The sequence below is a fragment of the Populus euphratica genome, unplaced genomic scaffold (assembly GCF_000495115.2).
Source record: "Populus euphratica unplaced genomic scaffold, PopEup_1.0 scaffold31.1, whole genome shotgun sequence".
NCBI lineage: Eukaryota > Viridiplantae > Streptophyta > Magnoliopsida > Malpighiales > Salicaceae > Populus > Populus euphratica.
Window position 1 is genome coordinate 2,793,409 of NW_011499850.1, and position 17,166 is coordinate 2,810,574.

Below are 17,166 nucleotides of genomic sequence, written 5' to 3' on the forward strand. Positions count from 1 at the left end.
ATAAATGCAAAAGCGAAAGTGCTATGCGTTTTTTTTTAATTAATTTAAATTTGTACGCTGCATCATGAGAATTCAAAGCAGCAGCAGAGAGAAGGATGTTTATTTTACACAATTAGTTTTCCCTTAATTAATTGTACAAGCACACAGCAAGGCAATTAGTCTTAATAATTGTGTGATTCTCATATATATATATATATATATATATATATGGCAATCACACAATTATTAAGACTAATTGCCATATATATTTTGGACTCAAGCCCTTGTGTCCAATATTTTTCCCATGTGTGACTTTTCATTCCTTATATCTCCTCAAGGACCCGAATTACAAAGGGAAAATAAAAGAAAAATATATGCTACTTGTGTCACTGATGAAATCTAAGTAAGAATCACAACTCTAATTTCAGGCAATTAGAAAAGACGGAAGACTGGACTCATCTGCCTTGCATCTACTGGCATGTACTATTTTGGAATAACTCACCAGAAGCTCGACTAGTTAAATGAAGACAACTAGTTCGGATGCAATGAAAAAATCAATGCGCAGCAGAGCAGAAATATGCACCTCCTGTTTTATGAGATTTCTGCACGATCAAGCATATCTACCAAGGTCATCCTTCTGGGGAACCTTGGTGGCAACCTCAAGTACATGGCATCCTCAATGTTAATTGGTAGATGAGTCGCAACAAAGACAATCCCTCCCTTCTTTCTATGCTCTGCGATAATGTACTCAAGCAACCTCACCCCGTCATCATCTAATGCAACAGAAGGCTCATCCAACAACCAAATTGGCCTGTCAATCGCCAGTAACCTTGCAAGCTGCAGCCTTTTTCGCTGCCCCATGGACAACATTCTTGCCTTATCCTTTGCTAATCTTCCAAGCCCCATCAACTCAAGAGCAGGCAGAGAATTCCCTTGCTTGCCTTCAAGAAGCTCAAACCACTGAACATTGTCAAGTACAGTAAACTTTTCCTTGATGGCATCTTTCAGGGAGAGCCAGTTGAGCTGAAGCTTGTACTGATGGAACACTCCAGATTCAGTCACATCATGACCATTCCAAAGTATCTGACCCGCAGAAGGCTTAGAAAAACCGGCTAACATTCGCAAAAAAGTGCTCTTGCCCGAACCGTTGCTGCCTGTCAGTACAAGCGCCCCACCATCATGAACAGAGACATTTACATGCCGCAAGATTTGCTGGGCATTTCTCATGCACGATACATTGTCGAGAAGGATCCGAGGGAGGGGTGCTTTCCGAAGCGACATTGAGGCTTAAAAAATTGAAAGCGTGCTGTCGTTCAAGATTTTGCACACAAACTTTCACCTGTTTGAAATCCAAAAGAAACTTTAGAATCTAGACAACCAGTGCTCAACAAGAAGTTAACAAAAAAGAAAATTTGAAATTTTATCCCATTTATCATCAAAGTGCAAGATAACATCAAGATGGATAGAGAAAGAAGTCAACAACCAAAAGGAAATTATAATTAAGGATTAACCAAAGCCACAGAAGCACACAACTGCATATGTTAATAAGAAGTTTTTATTTGAGTCATCTAAGAAGCACGAATTATGCGAGTTGAGTTTGGCCTTAACACACAGTCATTAATGACACCTGAAGACCACAGCATCATCCAGTACAAATAAAACCCAAATTATCACCAAAAACCATCCCAAATAGTTTTTTATAAAATAATGTAAAGACCACTTCCAATCGTATGAAATCTTTTTTCATCCCATCCCATCATGGAACCAACATAAAGACTGGCCAGTATTCACAAGAACTATTGTATCACTAAAACATTAACAACCCAAAACTAAGATTGAAAATTTAATCAAGATATCCAAATGAAAAAAGAACAAAAATCACTTGACTTCTTCCATAAAGAAACCAAATCAATATCCACAACTACATTGAGGCAAATGATCAAACACCTTGTATACTATTTGCGTGAACTTTCTTTGTACATAAAACATTTACAAAATGTTGGATAAAAGTTAGAGATAATTACAAAAAACCACTTATAGTTTGCTCTAAATTTCACTTTCCCTCCATACTTTCATAAATTACACTCTACATCCTAAGGTTTACATGTTCAATAACATTTTACATCCTCGACAAAAAAAGTCAAAAAAATCTGAATATTTAAGTTTGCCATTATCCAAGTTCTTGTTGCTTCAAAAAGTTAAAACAAACACACATGATTTCACATCACAGTCACCGATCCATAATATTCAATGCATGGTAGTTTGGGTAGATTCTCGAGAAGAGAAAATGCCAGCACCACTCTGCAATTTCAAAAACCATTGTTTAGTAATTGCACAGTTTATAAACTAAATGAACTAACTTGAACATTTAAAAGACCAACCTGTGTCTATTTTATTTTTTTCCTGGGTTGGTGGGGGGTTATGTTTTCCTCATTGTTACTAACTACAAGCACAGAGGAAGCAATACTCCACGAAATAAATGAACAAATCAAAACGAAAACGAGGATGATTTTCTACCCATATTTATATGCAAGCAAGATTCAACCACGCTCAGAAGAGAACAAAAGTTAAATGCTACCATAAACATAGATTCATTGAGAAACTAAAGATAAATGTAACGTCAGTGCCTATATCATATCCTAGTTCAACAGGAAAGCACACATTGATAATATGCGATGCATGTGCTGTCTTGAAATTCAAATCTTAAAATTCATACACACCTTAAAATTCAAACCTCTATTTTGGATTCTAAAAAATACGAACAGACAAAGCCTTCACACAGTTCATGAGCATCCATTAACCAGACAAACGCAGACGCAATTTCAAAGCTATTCAACTTCAAGTTTCATATTCAGAAACCATCCATGAAGGACACCAAAGGCAGGAATCGTATTTATGGTTCTGTGAACAGTAACCCCAGAAATTAAATTGAGTGTTTTGATCAATTTCCATATAAACATGCCTAGTTAGGTTATATAATGGTAAAAACATTTCCTAAACCCGTTATTCAAAGTCTCGATCGAAAAGAAAACTCTTACCTGTGCTCTTGAGTTCCAGGAAGGAGGGAAAGAGAGAAACCAAGATTGTTGAGTTCCAGACACAAAATGGAATCAACACGAGAGGAAATCAGAGAAAGCAGATTATTTGTTAATCTCGACTTCAGTTCTTCGTTTTAGTCAGAGAAAGTAGAAAACGGGGAGAGAGTGCCGCGCGGTGATAGAGGGAGGAAGAGAGGGTGATCGTTTGCGATGATTAATTCGTTATATATGAGGCCATTTTGGTCATTTCATCCTTTTCATAATTTTTTTTCTAATGTAATTTATAAGTATAGAAAGAAAATCTAAGAACAGATCATAGAATATATATATATATATATATATATATATATTTGTAATTATCACTAAAAGTAAATAAAACAGACCACTTCTCTTACCTGTAGGAAAATTAAGATTGTTCCCATCAAGGGAAAAAGATATTAGCAGAGAAGCGGATTCTTACCGATTGGGAGGTTAATGTTTACTTTGGATTTATTATTATTTATTTATTTATTTAAAAAAATCATTTTTATTTTTATTACTTCAAATTAATATTTTTAGATTTTAAGAGAGTTTTAGTCTTTCTATTATTATTTTGAATTATATTAATATTAAAAATAAAAAATATTATTTTTATATATTTTTAAAAACATTACTTTAAAAATTAATTTTTACCACAAGCATGATGTTAACATGGGCTCCATTAAGATCTAACTTGCTACAAATAGACATAATTTGAAATATTTTTAAAGATAGATCAAAGACTTGTGGAATCTTATAAACACAGATTGAATCATACTGTGGTAATCTCAACCTCAAACACGCACTACTTGCTAATTTTTTTTGTTTTTATATTTAATTTTTTTTAAAAAAAAATTATTATAAATTTATTTTTTAAATGCTTTTAATATATTAATATCAAAAATAAATTTTAAAAAATAAAAAATATTATCTTAAAATATTTCACCATATCAATACCAAACATACGCATCCTCAAACACAGCAGCTATGCATGCTGTTTTCAGCTACAGGGATTCCAGCGAGACGCACGTACAAGCAAGATTATATGTCTATTTAAAAATATAAATATAATTATTTTTTAAAATATTTTTTACTAAAAATTATATTAAAATAATATTTTTTATTTTTTAAAATTATTTTTAACATCAACACATTAAAATAATTAATAAATACTAAAAAAATATTAATTTAAAACATAAAAACAAAAGTACTTTTAAAACTGAAAAATAAACAGGAAAACAAGAAGTCATTAAAGTTGAAGGACATCCACTCATATTTTATTTCTCTTCTCTTTGATCATCTCCTATAACTCAATTCCTATAATACAAAAACGGGTCTCTGATCGCATTCCCAGTTCCTGCCCCCAAATAAAAAGGCTGGGAATGATGAATCAACATACAAGATGCAGATAATAGTAATATCACCAGTTCGTGAAAATCCCTACCAGCATACAAAAGTGCTGCCCCAGTTCTCCATACAAATTCCTTTCAAACCCATAGCCATATCCAGAAGATTCCCAACATTGAACTAGTGCCTCGTCTCAAGGGTAATGGCTTCCTCAAGGGCCATCGTGTAAACAGCATTTGTGGATCTGGTATTTGATCCTCACCCCGCTGCAGGTTAAATCTGAGTAATGCAGTTCAAATTGATACTATAAAGTAATTCGTGGGCCAGTATCAGTGAGTGACCAGTTTAAGGTTACATCTGTCAGTATGTACACATAAATGTCAAATAAGTATGGAACCAAAACATGGTTACAGAGATTTTTGCAGAGTCACAGAGGCACATGGCCATCCCTGGAAGCCATCTTAAATCACTGGCAGATGACAGGATCTTCAAGGTGATTCAACAAGGCCCTCAAAATTAATAAGGCAATGCACTTGAACATGTATTCTTAAACTGCACTTTCAATTGCTGATCCACCTTCGTTTTCGAGGAGGCCGCTCTGGTTTAATCTCTGAATCTGCAGGAGTCTCGGGTTTGACAGAAGGCAGTGCCTCATTCTCTGTCTTTTTTATTGCAAGGGCATCTTTCTCACCTGGCATCGGAAGCTTGAACCTCTCGCTCCGCTTCTTCAACTTCTCAACTGTGTCCAGGTGCCAGTCCTCCGATGGCTTCATATCAGTGTCCTTATTTACCACTTCAGCAACATCTTTATCTTCGCTCACAGGATGCTTCTCAACAGTCTCGACTTTGGTACGCTTCTCAACTTTCTTAGGAAGGTCATTGGGAAGTTTACTGCCTTGTAAGGATCCGTCATTGCTATTCCTATGAATCTCTTTAAACTTCAAGGAAGCTGATGACTTGCTGATGTTGTAATCCCTCTCTTTATGGCTTGTCCAACGTTCCAATTTTGAGCGTCCTCTCCTTAAATCTTGTTGTTCATCATCTGAGGAAGCATCTTCCTTGTGCCTTTTGGAAGAGTTCCGTTGGATCAAGATCTCAGCATCTCCATTTCCTGGCGCACGAGAGCGTTTTAAAATCTAGCAAAAGTAAAAGATGAACAGCACCAGCTCAGCTCAAGGCACTATCTAAATCAATCAGCAAGAGGCCAACTAGTCGACAACCGAATGAGTTGCCAAGGGACAGAGAACATATACTAAAGGAAATCTGAGAGTAAACAAAAATAGTTTCCAAGCTCTCATTGGAGACTAATTTCAAGAATCTAAAAAGAAATAAGTTTCCATAAAGAAAATCAAATCTGAATCTAGCACACCATTGTGAACTAATTTCAAGAAATCTTAACAGTCAAAACAGCTCGACATGCCTAAGCATAACCCTAAGAATTTGCAGCACTACCTGCCCACGTACCTTGATCTCCACTATACCTGCATTGGTAAGATAAGATACTGAAGCATGTGTAAGACTATAACCCGATAACACATACATATATCTTAAGAGTATTTTTGCATATGCTGGGTATCAGTTCATATATCATCAGAGTTGCTTCGAGTGAAATGGCCTCACGAGGCTTCTCTCTCCTTAGTATGTGCTTCAGTAACAGGCAGACTATTTTTTTTTTTTTTTTGCATGTTTATGGAATGGAATATGTGGAACAGGCTTTACTTGATTAGAGAGAATTAGGTTATTTTGTGGAGGGTGGGGGTCACTCTGGTCCAACTGAAGGGTTTAGGACATGAAAGGATGAGAAAACGCTGTGGACATGTGGCATCTGTGGGATTGTTTGGCAGTTGGAGATTTAGCAGTCTAGAGAATTGGTATCTAATAAGCAGCTGTTGTGCATTTTATTTAAGGGCTCTTGGGAGGGAGAAGCTCCTGTTTGGATAGTTCCTAGTTGGTTCCTGTTAGCTCAGTTTTGTCATTAGAAGGACAACATGTCCACGTATTTATGTTTTTACCTTCAGTAATACAATTTTCTTCTAAGACGTTTTTTTTATATTACTTCATTTATCGATGACCTGACATCTTAAGGAGGATTTCCCTACCTGCTACTCCTCCATTTCATTATTTTTTCTAGAGCTAAGCATGAAAAATACCATTTCATCACTGTGACCACTCTGGTCTTCTTGGTTTCTTCTGGAAGGGCCCGAGGTGCCATGATCTCCGCCATCAGATTCTTTGTTCTTCCTTGTGTTTTCTTTATGCTTCTTCTCATGCACCCTCTGGTTATCAGAAGTATCCAGAGTGCGATCGATGCGAGTGCTTGACCTTTCCTGCCTGGATCTTCTCTCATCACTACTAAACTGATTTCCTCGTGCATAAACAGCATCCCGCACCCTATGATGTGAAAGACTTTCATCCTCCATCCGGTCCCTTCTTTTCTGGTGTTCACTGTTTCGAACAGCATCTTTAAGATGGTAGTCTTTATCAGAAACTTTATATTCATCTTTCCCCCTAGCATGGCCAGCCCATGCTTTGTCATCCACACCACGCCCACTCCTCGCAGAAGCTCGTCCTTCTTCTCTCTCCCGTCTTGGTAAGTTTTCTTCATTGGATTGTTTTAGCCTATACAAATCCTCCCTTTCCCTCGGCCTCTCACCCCTCTCTCTTTGGAACCAGACCTCATCTTTATGCCTGACAGAGTGATAGTCATCGAGATTGTCTCTAATCCATTGCTGATCGTCTCTTTCACGCTGGCGGCGACTGGTATTTTCTCTGTGGACATGCAGGATCTCCTCCTTATCAGCATATTCTCTTTTCATATATTCCTCATCTTTCCTCCGTTTGCTGTGGAAGTCATCTACCGTCTCAAACCTACTCTTCAAACTGTCATCTCTTTCCCTGTGTTGTGAACTACCATCCTTCTCATGGTGAATCCTGTAGCTGCCATTCTCTAACTGTTTTCTTGGATGAAGATGTTCATCTTTGTCACTTCTCTCAGTCTCCCGAATCTTACTCCGGTGCCTAGATCCCATTTCATCTCCAAGTTCCCTCTTCCTGTCTTCAGTTCTATGTTTGCTACTATGTGGATCTTCTTCTCTTTGTTGCCAAGAGATGTCTGAATTTTCTTGCTCCTTTCTCCTATCATAGCCCTCATGTTTCATATGCAAATGATGGTGCAAGCTAGGATCCAAGTCTCTGCGAGGATAAGAATCCTCCCTCCCTCTTATTATGACATGACTTCTTTCCATCTCGTGTCTCACATCACGATCCCTTCTCCGAAAATTCTGTTCGTTTTCATCAAGGTGCCTTCTGATGCTACCTGAACGTGTAGAACGTCTACCTTGAACAACCTCCTCCTCCTCAACACCATCCTTCCATTTTCGATAGTCTTTGCTACTGCTTGATCTTGCTTTGCTATTTTCACTACTTCTTGCAGCCTTTGAGTCTTCCTCATCATCAAGCTGTTGCAATGCAGGCTGTTCTACATGAGAACTTACTTTTTGTTTCCTAGTAGAATGGAGCACATTTCCATCCTTGGGAGTATCATTAGTGGTTTCTTCATTCTCACCCATTTCATCCCTTCCCAATCTAGAGCTTCCTTCAGCCTGCAAAGGCTCAGCATCATCTTTTTTCTCAGAACTCAACTCTCTTGCATCCTGAACTGTGATGGGAGATGATACCCGCAGACCGTGTTTACCAACCATACTTTCAGTTGATTCTTCCTCCGTGTTATCAATAAATTTCTTGTCACGTGAGCTTTGAGCAGGAGTTAACTGAGGTGATCTGTCACGGGATCTTCCCTGCATTTGCCTGTGAAGATGAGGAAAGAATTAGAATTTTCTCAGCAGTGCAGGTGCAGCTTTAACAAGTGAAAGCTAAACCAACATCAAAACTAATAGAAAACTTTAACTTATAATTTCTTGACCCATAAAACATTCACAACGGCCAGTCTGTGGCTTGTTAGACATTTACAACTTAAAAGAAATTCTCCAACAACAAAAAAAACCATCACAAAAAACAATTTATAACCGAATATGTTAAAGACAAAAATATCCATGGTCCATTAAGCAATCCAATTTATGGGGCACACAAATGTGAGTTTTCATATTGACTAGTAATTGACGACTACTAGCAGCATCAAGCAACAGTGTCATTGTGATCATGGAAATGTTCAAATAAATGACTATAACTAGCAGCATCACACAGCAGTGTCATTATGACCATAGATGTGCATATTCCTGGTTTTTCTAATAAGAAACCATTAACTCAGTGTACATCCATTCATGACTCAGCCTACATCTAATTCACATTCAATATTTTTTGTGATCTTTTTGAATCCTCCAACCATTGTTCACTAAAGCATATAAAGTTGGCCAAGCTGCTCCTGCTAGCACCACTACTCAGTATTTATGGTATCCTAAATGCATTCTCTAGAAGCAAGATTATAATCTCTTTAAGATGCTTTCAAATGTCCAAACGCCAATCTCTTGTTATCTGAAATATAAAGACTAAAATAAATAGAGAGAGAATGAGCAGATGCTGAATACATACAGCACAAGATAGATCAAGAGTATCTGGTTTAGTGGAAGGCATTCCTATGAGATTTCTCTCCTTTGGTTTTGAACACTTATTCTTCTCTGAATTCTGCGACTACCATAATTATTGTACAGCCCCCAACTTTCCTCTGGTTGCCACCCTACCAATCATTACACCAGTGCAACCCTAATTTTCACCCTAATACTCACCTTTGCCGCAACTCTTTCTCAACTCCGTACCCATTAAACCACTCAAAAGAAACCCTAAATCTATTAACATTTAACCACCATACCAAAACACCTGCAGCTTATTTTTTCCATTTTGCCACCACCAAGCTCCATTGTTCTCCAACCATTTGCATAATCCTAAACAATTATACATTCCACATCAATCTAAAACCCTAAATTTCCCAATTTAACAAACCCCAGCCCATCACAAAACAAACAAATACACATTCCTTGGACATATCCTACACTGCCATAATGGAATTATTGAATATGATATAGCCTTATTCATACCTTTCCTCACGAGGAGTGCCAAAGTCCCTACCAGGGTACGAAGGAGGGTGACCCCTCGGACCAGCATGGGGGTATGGAGCTGATGCTTCGGGATGGAAGGGTGAAACCCCATCTCCCTCAGGCATGTTGCGGGCAGAATTCATGTGAGGTGTTCTCCCACCCTTTTGATCATTGTAAGCCTGTGGCAAATCACCAGCATATTCATTTTCTGTCTCCGCCATGTCATCTTCAGCTACATCGCTTCCTCTAAAATCATCTCTTTGAGGTTCATCGTTTGCTGCATCCTGGACACCATCTCCTGTGGAGGAATCATCTACAGAGTCCTGGCAGATAATCTGTTCAAAGAAACTTTCAATTACTCTACACTGCATATGTAGTGCGCAGATATCAGTCAAAGGAATACGGTTGTATCAGAGCAATTAAAGACAAATGTTTGTTTACCTCAATAATTGCATCAGAATCACGAAGTCGAGGAGCTCGGCCTTCAATGGAAGGGATGCGCTCACCATGACCAGTTTCAACTTGTATTGCTCTGCCAGATGGCTAAAGCAAATAAAGTCAGCCAGTGAATCCTCAAAGCAATATGGAACTGACAACAGATCTCATATCTTTAAAACATTTACAGAAAGCAATGTTTTTTTGGTTCATTTGGGGGCCAATGGGCCTGGGACTACAGAATAAATATAGCCCTACTCCAATTCCTAAGTCCCCACTCGAAGACACCCCTCCCAATATTTGATCTGAGATCTCCAAATGAAAATCCCAGGTCTTAACAACATGCCCCACTGGGAACAATAGAAAACTAAGTTTGATCATTTGGACAATAAGGAAGAACCAAACATTTAAAGGAACAAAAGTTAAATAAATTCCTGGCCACACAACAAGAATAGATACATTTAAGTTGCACACAATAGATGAATGATAAAAGAGAGCCTTCTCAAAAAGACACAGAATTTCATCTCTGGTTATGAAAAATAAATAGTCAAATCTTTATGCTAAATACATGGAAAAGGAGAATAGAAGTCAAAGCTTACTATTTGGGCCCGGAAACGAGCAGATCCTTTAGTCCAATCATTCTGTGCGTTGTCTGACTTTCCAGCATTTGAATTGTCAGCTGGAGCATCACGGAAACCTGTTGCTGCTGCTAATTCCGGTGGCAAATCAGGATCGAACTCCTAAAGTGAATGCAATATAAAATCAGAAACTTCCTCTTCATCAAGTTAAAACTGAAATACCATTCATTTCACATGCATGGATATCAACAGGCCACAGCATGCATATAATAAGCACATGATGCCTAAGCATACAATTACCTGCTCTGCCCGCCCGCTTTCATAAACACGAATTTTGCTTTGCATAGTAGTCTCCAGTCGGTATTGTTCCTACACAATTGAAATCAAATTGTCTTACATATTCATTTATCTAATACATAATATAGTTAAAATATGTTACATACCAGCTGTTTGCAATAATCTTTCCAGCTCTCTTCATTCAAACCAAAGTTGAAATAGTCTGATACGTCCACACCCGAATATTTCCATGGCTTTTCTTCAAAGCCATCAATGTCAACATCAAATATCGTCCTGAAAATAATATTTAAATTTTATAATCATTCAACAAGAGTCAGAACAAACACTATACCTCAATTGGACAATGCATGGTAGTCCCATTCTGAATGGACAATTCACAAATTAAAGAGCAAACAACAGGTTTGCCATGACATGCAAACAAAGCATATCTTGGGAATCAGCTCACAAGTATAGTGGATTTGAACTCACTAAAAAAGACATCAGCATGACAAGACCAAGGATTTTAAAAGCATATTAGGTGAAGATTCTGTTGCGGCCATTCCACAAAGAAATTTATGCAATTATAGACCAAACAAACAGCCTGCTGAGGTAAAAACTCAGGCAGTACAGTACATACACAGATGGCAATTAGAAGGTGTCAAATCTCAAACATCTCCAAATTTCCAGGCAGCATCCAATTTATTAATCTATCTAATTAGTGAATCTGCATTAACCAAAGTACAAATTTAAAATTAAAATCTTTTGCAGTTAATGGTATTCCACACACATAAATGTAGGAAAACAGCTCATCTTAGCAGCCTTAACAGATATTAAAAATAAATTATTTTATTCATAAAATTTTTATCTTGAGGAAGGACAACATGAACAGCCTTTTAGGGAGGAGCTATACTAAAAACAAAATTTCTTTTTTATAAAATTTTCATTTTGAGGAAGGGCAACGTCAACAGCCTTTCAGGCTATGTAAACAGCACCCGCATTTTGTACCATCTCAAAAGGTTCTGTATCTCATGCAAAAGGGGCTGATTTGAAATCCAATTTCCTGCATATTATTATAGGGTACATAGTTCCTCAGCAGTGCTTCATAAGGTTTTACAAGACGGAGCATTAATCAGTTTGAAAATATTATGTTACACAAAGATGAATGCTAAGTTCAATTTTCACTATATTCGAGAAACATCATCAAGATCATACTTGATCTAATAGAGAGCATGTGGGAAAAACAACAGGCTGTTTTGAAATGGGGAAACCCTCCAAAAATCCAATTTTATGGTTGATGTCATCTACAAACCCATGACAGGTCTCATATGAAAACCCTAAAACTGTCTAGTACTTAATACAAGAATGCCTTAGAACTTGGTCCAGCTCACCTGATTTTATGGAACTTAGGAAAATGAAAAATATTTTAAAAATCATTCATCTAGATTAGTCTTTCTTTTGTGAAGGCTTTAATAACACATATATCTAAACCAAACCCAAGGTAGAATCTATAGCACGAGAATTATTCATAAAGATCAAATGATGGACACTACATGTTACCAACACAGAACCATGTAAAGATGTAAGGCTTTGATCTATTGCTGACAATGTTGTCATTTGTTACTCTTATAACATGAAATTTTGAACCTCTCTAGCAAATAGTATGCCAGAACACCAATGAAACATAGTAACAGACAATGAAGTAACAGCTCATAGATATGCTTCTCTTACAATAAAAAATAGAGAGGAAAGAGGGTTAAACAGAGAGAGAGAGAGAGATGAGAAGATGAAACAACTGATATCCAATAAAAAAAAATTCTTCGCTCAGTGCTTTTCTTTTGGCCACAGGTCCATAGCATTGCCTATGTTATCCAAATATGCAGGTAAGACAGAAAAAAGAAGCTGACAATTGAGATTGTAAGGAAAGCAATGAAAGCCCAGGATGGTACTGCAGAGATCATACAGAGCATTGACTAATACAATCAGTACTGACATTACAAAAATCCATTAAATGAAGCAAATATTTAGCAAACAAATTAATGCAAGATATTCATAAAAACAAAACAATGTAACGAAACTTAGTGGAAAAAAGAAACCAGCAGCAGAATTTAAGTGAAAATTACTTGTGGGAAGGAAGCATGAATTCCAGTCCACTGCCAAAACCCCGCCCTGCACCCCAAGCAGGGCCTCCAAATCCTGGATGGAAGTTCTTTTGAGGACCACCTTTTATTCCTACTGGTCGCCAGTCACCTCTACCACGACCAGCTATAGTACTCATGTTCATGGGAGGACGAACTTGACCTGGAGCTCCTCCAGGACCAACAATAGGAGCTGCAGGCATCGGAGCTGCCCCAGGTCTCACATACTGCATGAAAAAAGAAAATAAACCATAGTGTCAACAAGGAAATGAAATGAAAAAAGTGGCAAGCCCACCAAATTAAAAACAAAAGTAACCATAGGCATCAAACAATTGCGGGTAAAGAAAACTTTTCATACACAATTAACTTCTCAACAGTGATTGTTATTTTCATGGAAACTACAAGCTGGCAAAAGTTAAGCATGGATCACAAAAATCAACCTTTCAATTCATGATTATAAACCATGTCAAAATTAAAGTCTTAACTTTCCATCACACTAGCAACAAACAACAGAATTATCCCAAATCAAAACATTTGAAAAGGTCAACCAATTCATCTTTTTAGAATTTGTATGGCATTAAAGAACACATCCTGCTTACAAGAAACAAAAAAAACTCTGAGGCTAGGCATGCCATCTTGTAGAGTTAGTTGTGAAATTCAAGACCGAGATAGAATCCATAACAGCAAAGAAGTTATATTCTACCCTCTTCCTTCGCAAGAATATGAAAAAATTTGCACAAAGAGACAGGCAAGATGGGAAACTGAAGGTAAGGGAGGTGCCTTTACAGCTTGGAATCAAGAAGGAAGTGGACAGTAAGAGCAAAGATGGTAGGGATAGTTTCAAAAAGACCAAGCAAGAAACCACACATTAATTTGACTGCTGGGGCTATTACAAGTTTTCAAATCAATCACTAAGCAGGTTCAACAGAATGGCTCCCCAAACTTATGGATTCCAATTTCAAAATGTAACAGATGTCAGTGGAATTGTTGAATTTAAGTTAGACGATTCAATGACCAATGAGGAATAACTGAGTTTAGCTCAATATGGCTCATGACTACATGACCATCTAACACGAGAAATAAAAGCATTTCTATGTCATTGCTAGATACATCACTTATTTTTTAGGGGGGGGTCACACGACATAAACAATAGGCTGCATGCCATTTGTTTGCAAAATTATGCGCACATCTTATTGGCTATAACCAAATGGTGCAAAATTATCCAAATATCCCCAGCAATCACTTACCTTCTCGACCGTTCATGTAACAGCAGTACCCCTATTATACACATGCAATAGATCAACCCAGATAAAAGTTACAACTATGAGCTTAATTGACACGTTCAAGCATTGAGAAACACGCTTAGCTATAAGAGCTCTCCATACATCCACAATAAGGATATCTCGATCATTTTCATCCTTGTAAGAATCCACCTCTTCCAACTGATAATCACAAAGACCAGAGATTGTTATTGTGATCCACAGGGAACAAAAAAAATCTGACTTCCGGGCATTCTGACATGATGCAGAAAATGATCCCATCATCAAACGCTTCACACATGTATAGGAGAGGTAAAAAGAAAATCATGAAATCTTGGAAGAACCGATGCCAAAGTTTGTTGGCATCCCAAAATTGTCCGCGGGATGTAATCTTTGTGCTAGCGTTATTATGCATTGCATCTGTTCCCAGGTAATAATGCTATTGCAGGAGCATCTGAGGAGTGATTACAATCAGAAAAAACTTGTCGAATTTCTTATCATTTGCATTTAAACTAAGAATTTAGCGAGTGATTATTTATACAAAATCCCAGAGATGTTTCACCCAGGACAACCAGGTTTCACAGTTGACTACACAATTCTTCTCAAGTGTAGGCTGCCCTGGCACCAAAACTTAGATGAGCAATATCAACAATTGGATTGAGTGAAGAAGCCATTTAAATACTCAACTGCTCGCACTATTTAGGAAATCCCTAACCTTGTAGACAGATAACACATCTAGTCAGCAGAAAGAAGTAATGCCATGAAAAAACCACATAAAATTCACAAGCATAATCAATTAGATTCAAGAATTCTCATTCAACTTTTTCAAGTAATCATACATTTGTAAGGAAAAAAAAAGTATAAAAGCCACTCATATCATATGTACAAGAGTTACAAAAGTCCTATCTTGCTTTTCTTCTTTCTTTCTTTTAAAGCTCAACATATAACATCAACAACTACAACACTGACCTTAAACTGAGAATGAAACGGATGATGATGATACCCATGATTGTTATACCCAATCTTCGGTCCCACCACTGCATTCCCTTTCCCTGTCGCCTCTCCTTCCTTCCTCTCCCCTTCCGCCCCACCTCCTACAGCAGCAACCCCATCCTCGCCGCCACCCCAATCCTTCTCCTCGATGGCTTGATTCGGTCCATCCCCGTCCGTAACAATCACAAGCGGGTCCCCATCCTCATCATCATCGTCGTCATCACCAATCTCTCTGTCAATCCCCATGGGCCCACCAGGATGACTATTATCATTCAACACTATCTTCAAATCATCCTCGCTGTCACTCTCCTCGTCCTCCTCCCAATCCCTTCCTCCTCGGCCGCCGCCACTGACCACAGCAGAAGCTTCAATCTCTGTAGAATCATCCTCCATCAATCCAGGTATAATCGGTCGCGAATCTTCAAGAATCCCAGTATTAACATCCTCGATATCAAAATTTAAATCTCTGTCCTCGGCAATCGAACCTTTAATCGGAGATTCTGCATCTCCCAAAACCCTAACTTGAGAAGCTGAAAAGGCAGCTATTTCGATTGGATTTTGGTTTGAAGGAGCAGAGGGGTGACGGTGGGAAACAGCGTGGAGGATCTCGTCGTCATCGTCCTTGATGGCGTCGTTGAGATCGATCGGACGGTGGAGAGAAGAGGTAGCGGGGAGAGGTTGGGGAGCTGAGGATAGAGACGAGGAGAATGGACGTAAGACGTCAGTGTAGAGATCTCCAAACTCGTCGTCGTCTTCCATCGTAGAGGGATAAGTGAGGAAAAGAGAGTTTGCTTGGATTTTTAGAGAGAGAAGAAAAGAGAAGAAGGGTTTTGAGGGGTGGCGTGTTTGTTTGGTTCGTGTTTTATGCGTGAAGTGAAATGTATGAGAAAGTGGGGTCGGGGTCGGGGTCGGGGTCGGGGTTTGACATTTACCTAAAGGGGAAGGGCGTGGTTTTATTTTGAGGTGAGGCTGTGGTCGGTTTTGGACGGAGGGTTTAACGCTCAATAGTCAGTCATACACTAGTTATGGGATGCATGCTCCGCAGCATATTAGATATTTTTATCTTTTATGAAAAAAATTATATGTACTAATTTTTTTAACATGTTTTTATAACTAAAAGGTTTTTTTATGTGTAAATAAAAAAAATATATATATATATACACACACATACAATTCAATAAATTAAAAAATATATATTCTAATAAATTAAAAAAAATATTAATAAAAACTAAAAAATATATATATCAAGATATTTAATCTCACAAAACGAAATATTTACTTAATTATATTTGCCGAATATTTTTATTCAATCAAATAAAAATATAAATAAACACACATTAAATTATTTAAATAAAATAAAAAGAAAAAAGTATTATGTAAGGTTGTATATATTAAAAATATTATATAAAAATAAATATTTTTTATTTTTAAAAATAAATTTCATTTATACAAAGTAGAAAAAATAAATTAATCATAAAAACCACTTCAAAAATTAAACATTCACATGATATTTTTTTAAAAAAATGTATATATCCAGAAAAAGTTCTATAATCAAATAACAAATTCACATATTAATAATATTAATCGAAATATAAATTTAATTAATTGTAATTGCTAAGTGTTTTTATTTAATCAGTGATAAAATTTAACACGTATTACATTATTTGAATAAAATAAAAATAATAATATTCTAGGTTATATATTTTAAAAATATTATATGAAATTAAAAAAATTTATCTATACAAAAGAAAAAAATAAATTAATTAAAAAAATCACTTTAAAAATTAAAAACATGCAAAATAATTTAAAAAATATATATCTACAAAAAGTTAAATAAGCAAATAACAAACATATATATTAGTGATATTAATTGAAACATAAATTTAATAATTATTAAAAAAATATTAAAAAATTTATTAGTAAAAAAAATTAAAAAAAAATAAATGTTGTGGTTTAAATTGTCAAACTTGTAATCCAAATCATTGATTCAGACAAAAATCAAATAATATTTTTTAAAAAATTTATATTTATCTTGTACACAAATGCACTGAAAAAAA

At 36.6% G+C, this 17,166-nt stretch overlaps 2 protein-coding genes across 4 annotated transcripts; both read right to left on the reverse strand.

Moving 5' to 3' along the window:
* Positions 1-288: 288 nt before the first annotated feature.
* Positions 289-3,224, reverse strand: ABCI1 (non-intrinsic ABC protein 10). 2 transcript variants are annotated; one of them, XM_011019691.1, is made up of 3 exons: positions 3,018-3,224; positions 2,214-2,280; positions 289-1,318 (listed from the first exon to the last, which is right to left on the reverse strand). In XM_011019691.1, exon 3 carries the CDS (start codon positions 1,258-1,260, stop codon positions 571-573), a length of 690 nt encoding a protein of 229 aa, XP_011017993.1. In that variant the 5' UTR covers positions 1,261-1,318; positions 2,214-2,280; positions 3,018-3,224; the 3' UTR covers positions 289-570. The 2 variants fall into 2 exon arrangements, with proteins under 2 accessions (XP_011017993.1, XP_011017994.1); XM_011019692.1 differs by lacking the exon at positions 2,214-2,280.
* Positions 3,225-4,284: 1,060 nt separating this feature from the next.
* LOC105121158 (FIP1[V]-like protein) lies at positions 4,285-15,980 on the reverse strand. Of its 2 annotated transcripts, none has more exons than XM_011019693.1 (9): positions 15,086-15,979; positions 12,843-13,084; positions 10,890-11,016; positions 10,747-10,815; positions 10,468-10,608; positions 9,875-9,976; positions 9,434-9,768; positions 6,533-8,189; positions 4,285-5,518 (listed from the first exon to the last, which is right to left on the reverse strand). In XM_011019693.1, exons 1-9 carry the CDS (start codon positions 15,866-15,868, stop codon positions 4,943-4,945), a joined length of 4,032 nt encoding a protein of 1,343 aa, XP_011017995.1. In that variant the 5' UTR covers positions 15,869-15,979; the 3' UTR covers positions 4,285-4,942. The 2 variants fall into 2 exon arrangements, with proteins under 2 accessions (XP_011017995.1, XP_011017996.1); XM_011019694.1 differs by having other exon boundaries at positions 5,380-5,493; positions 15,086-15,980.
* Between the last annotated feature and the right edge of the window lie 1,186 nt (positions 15,981-17,166).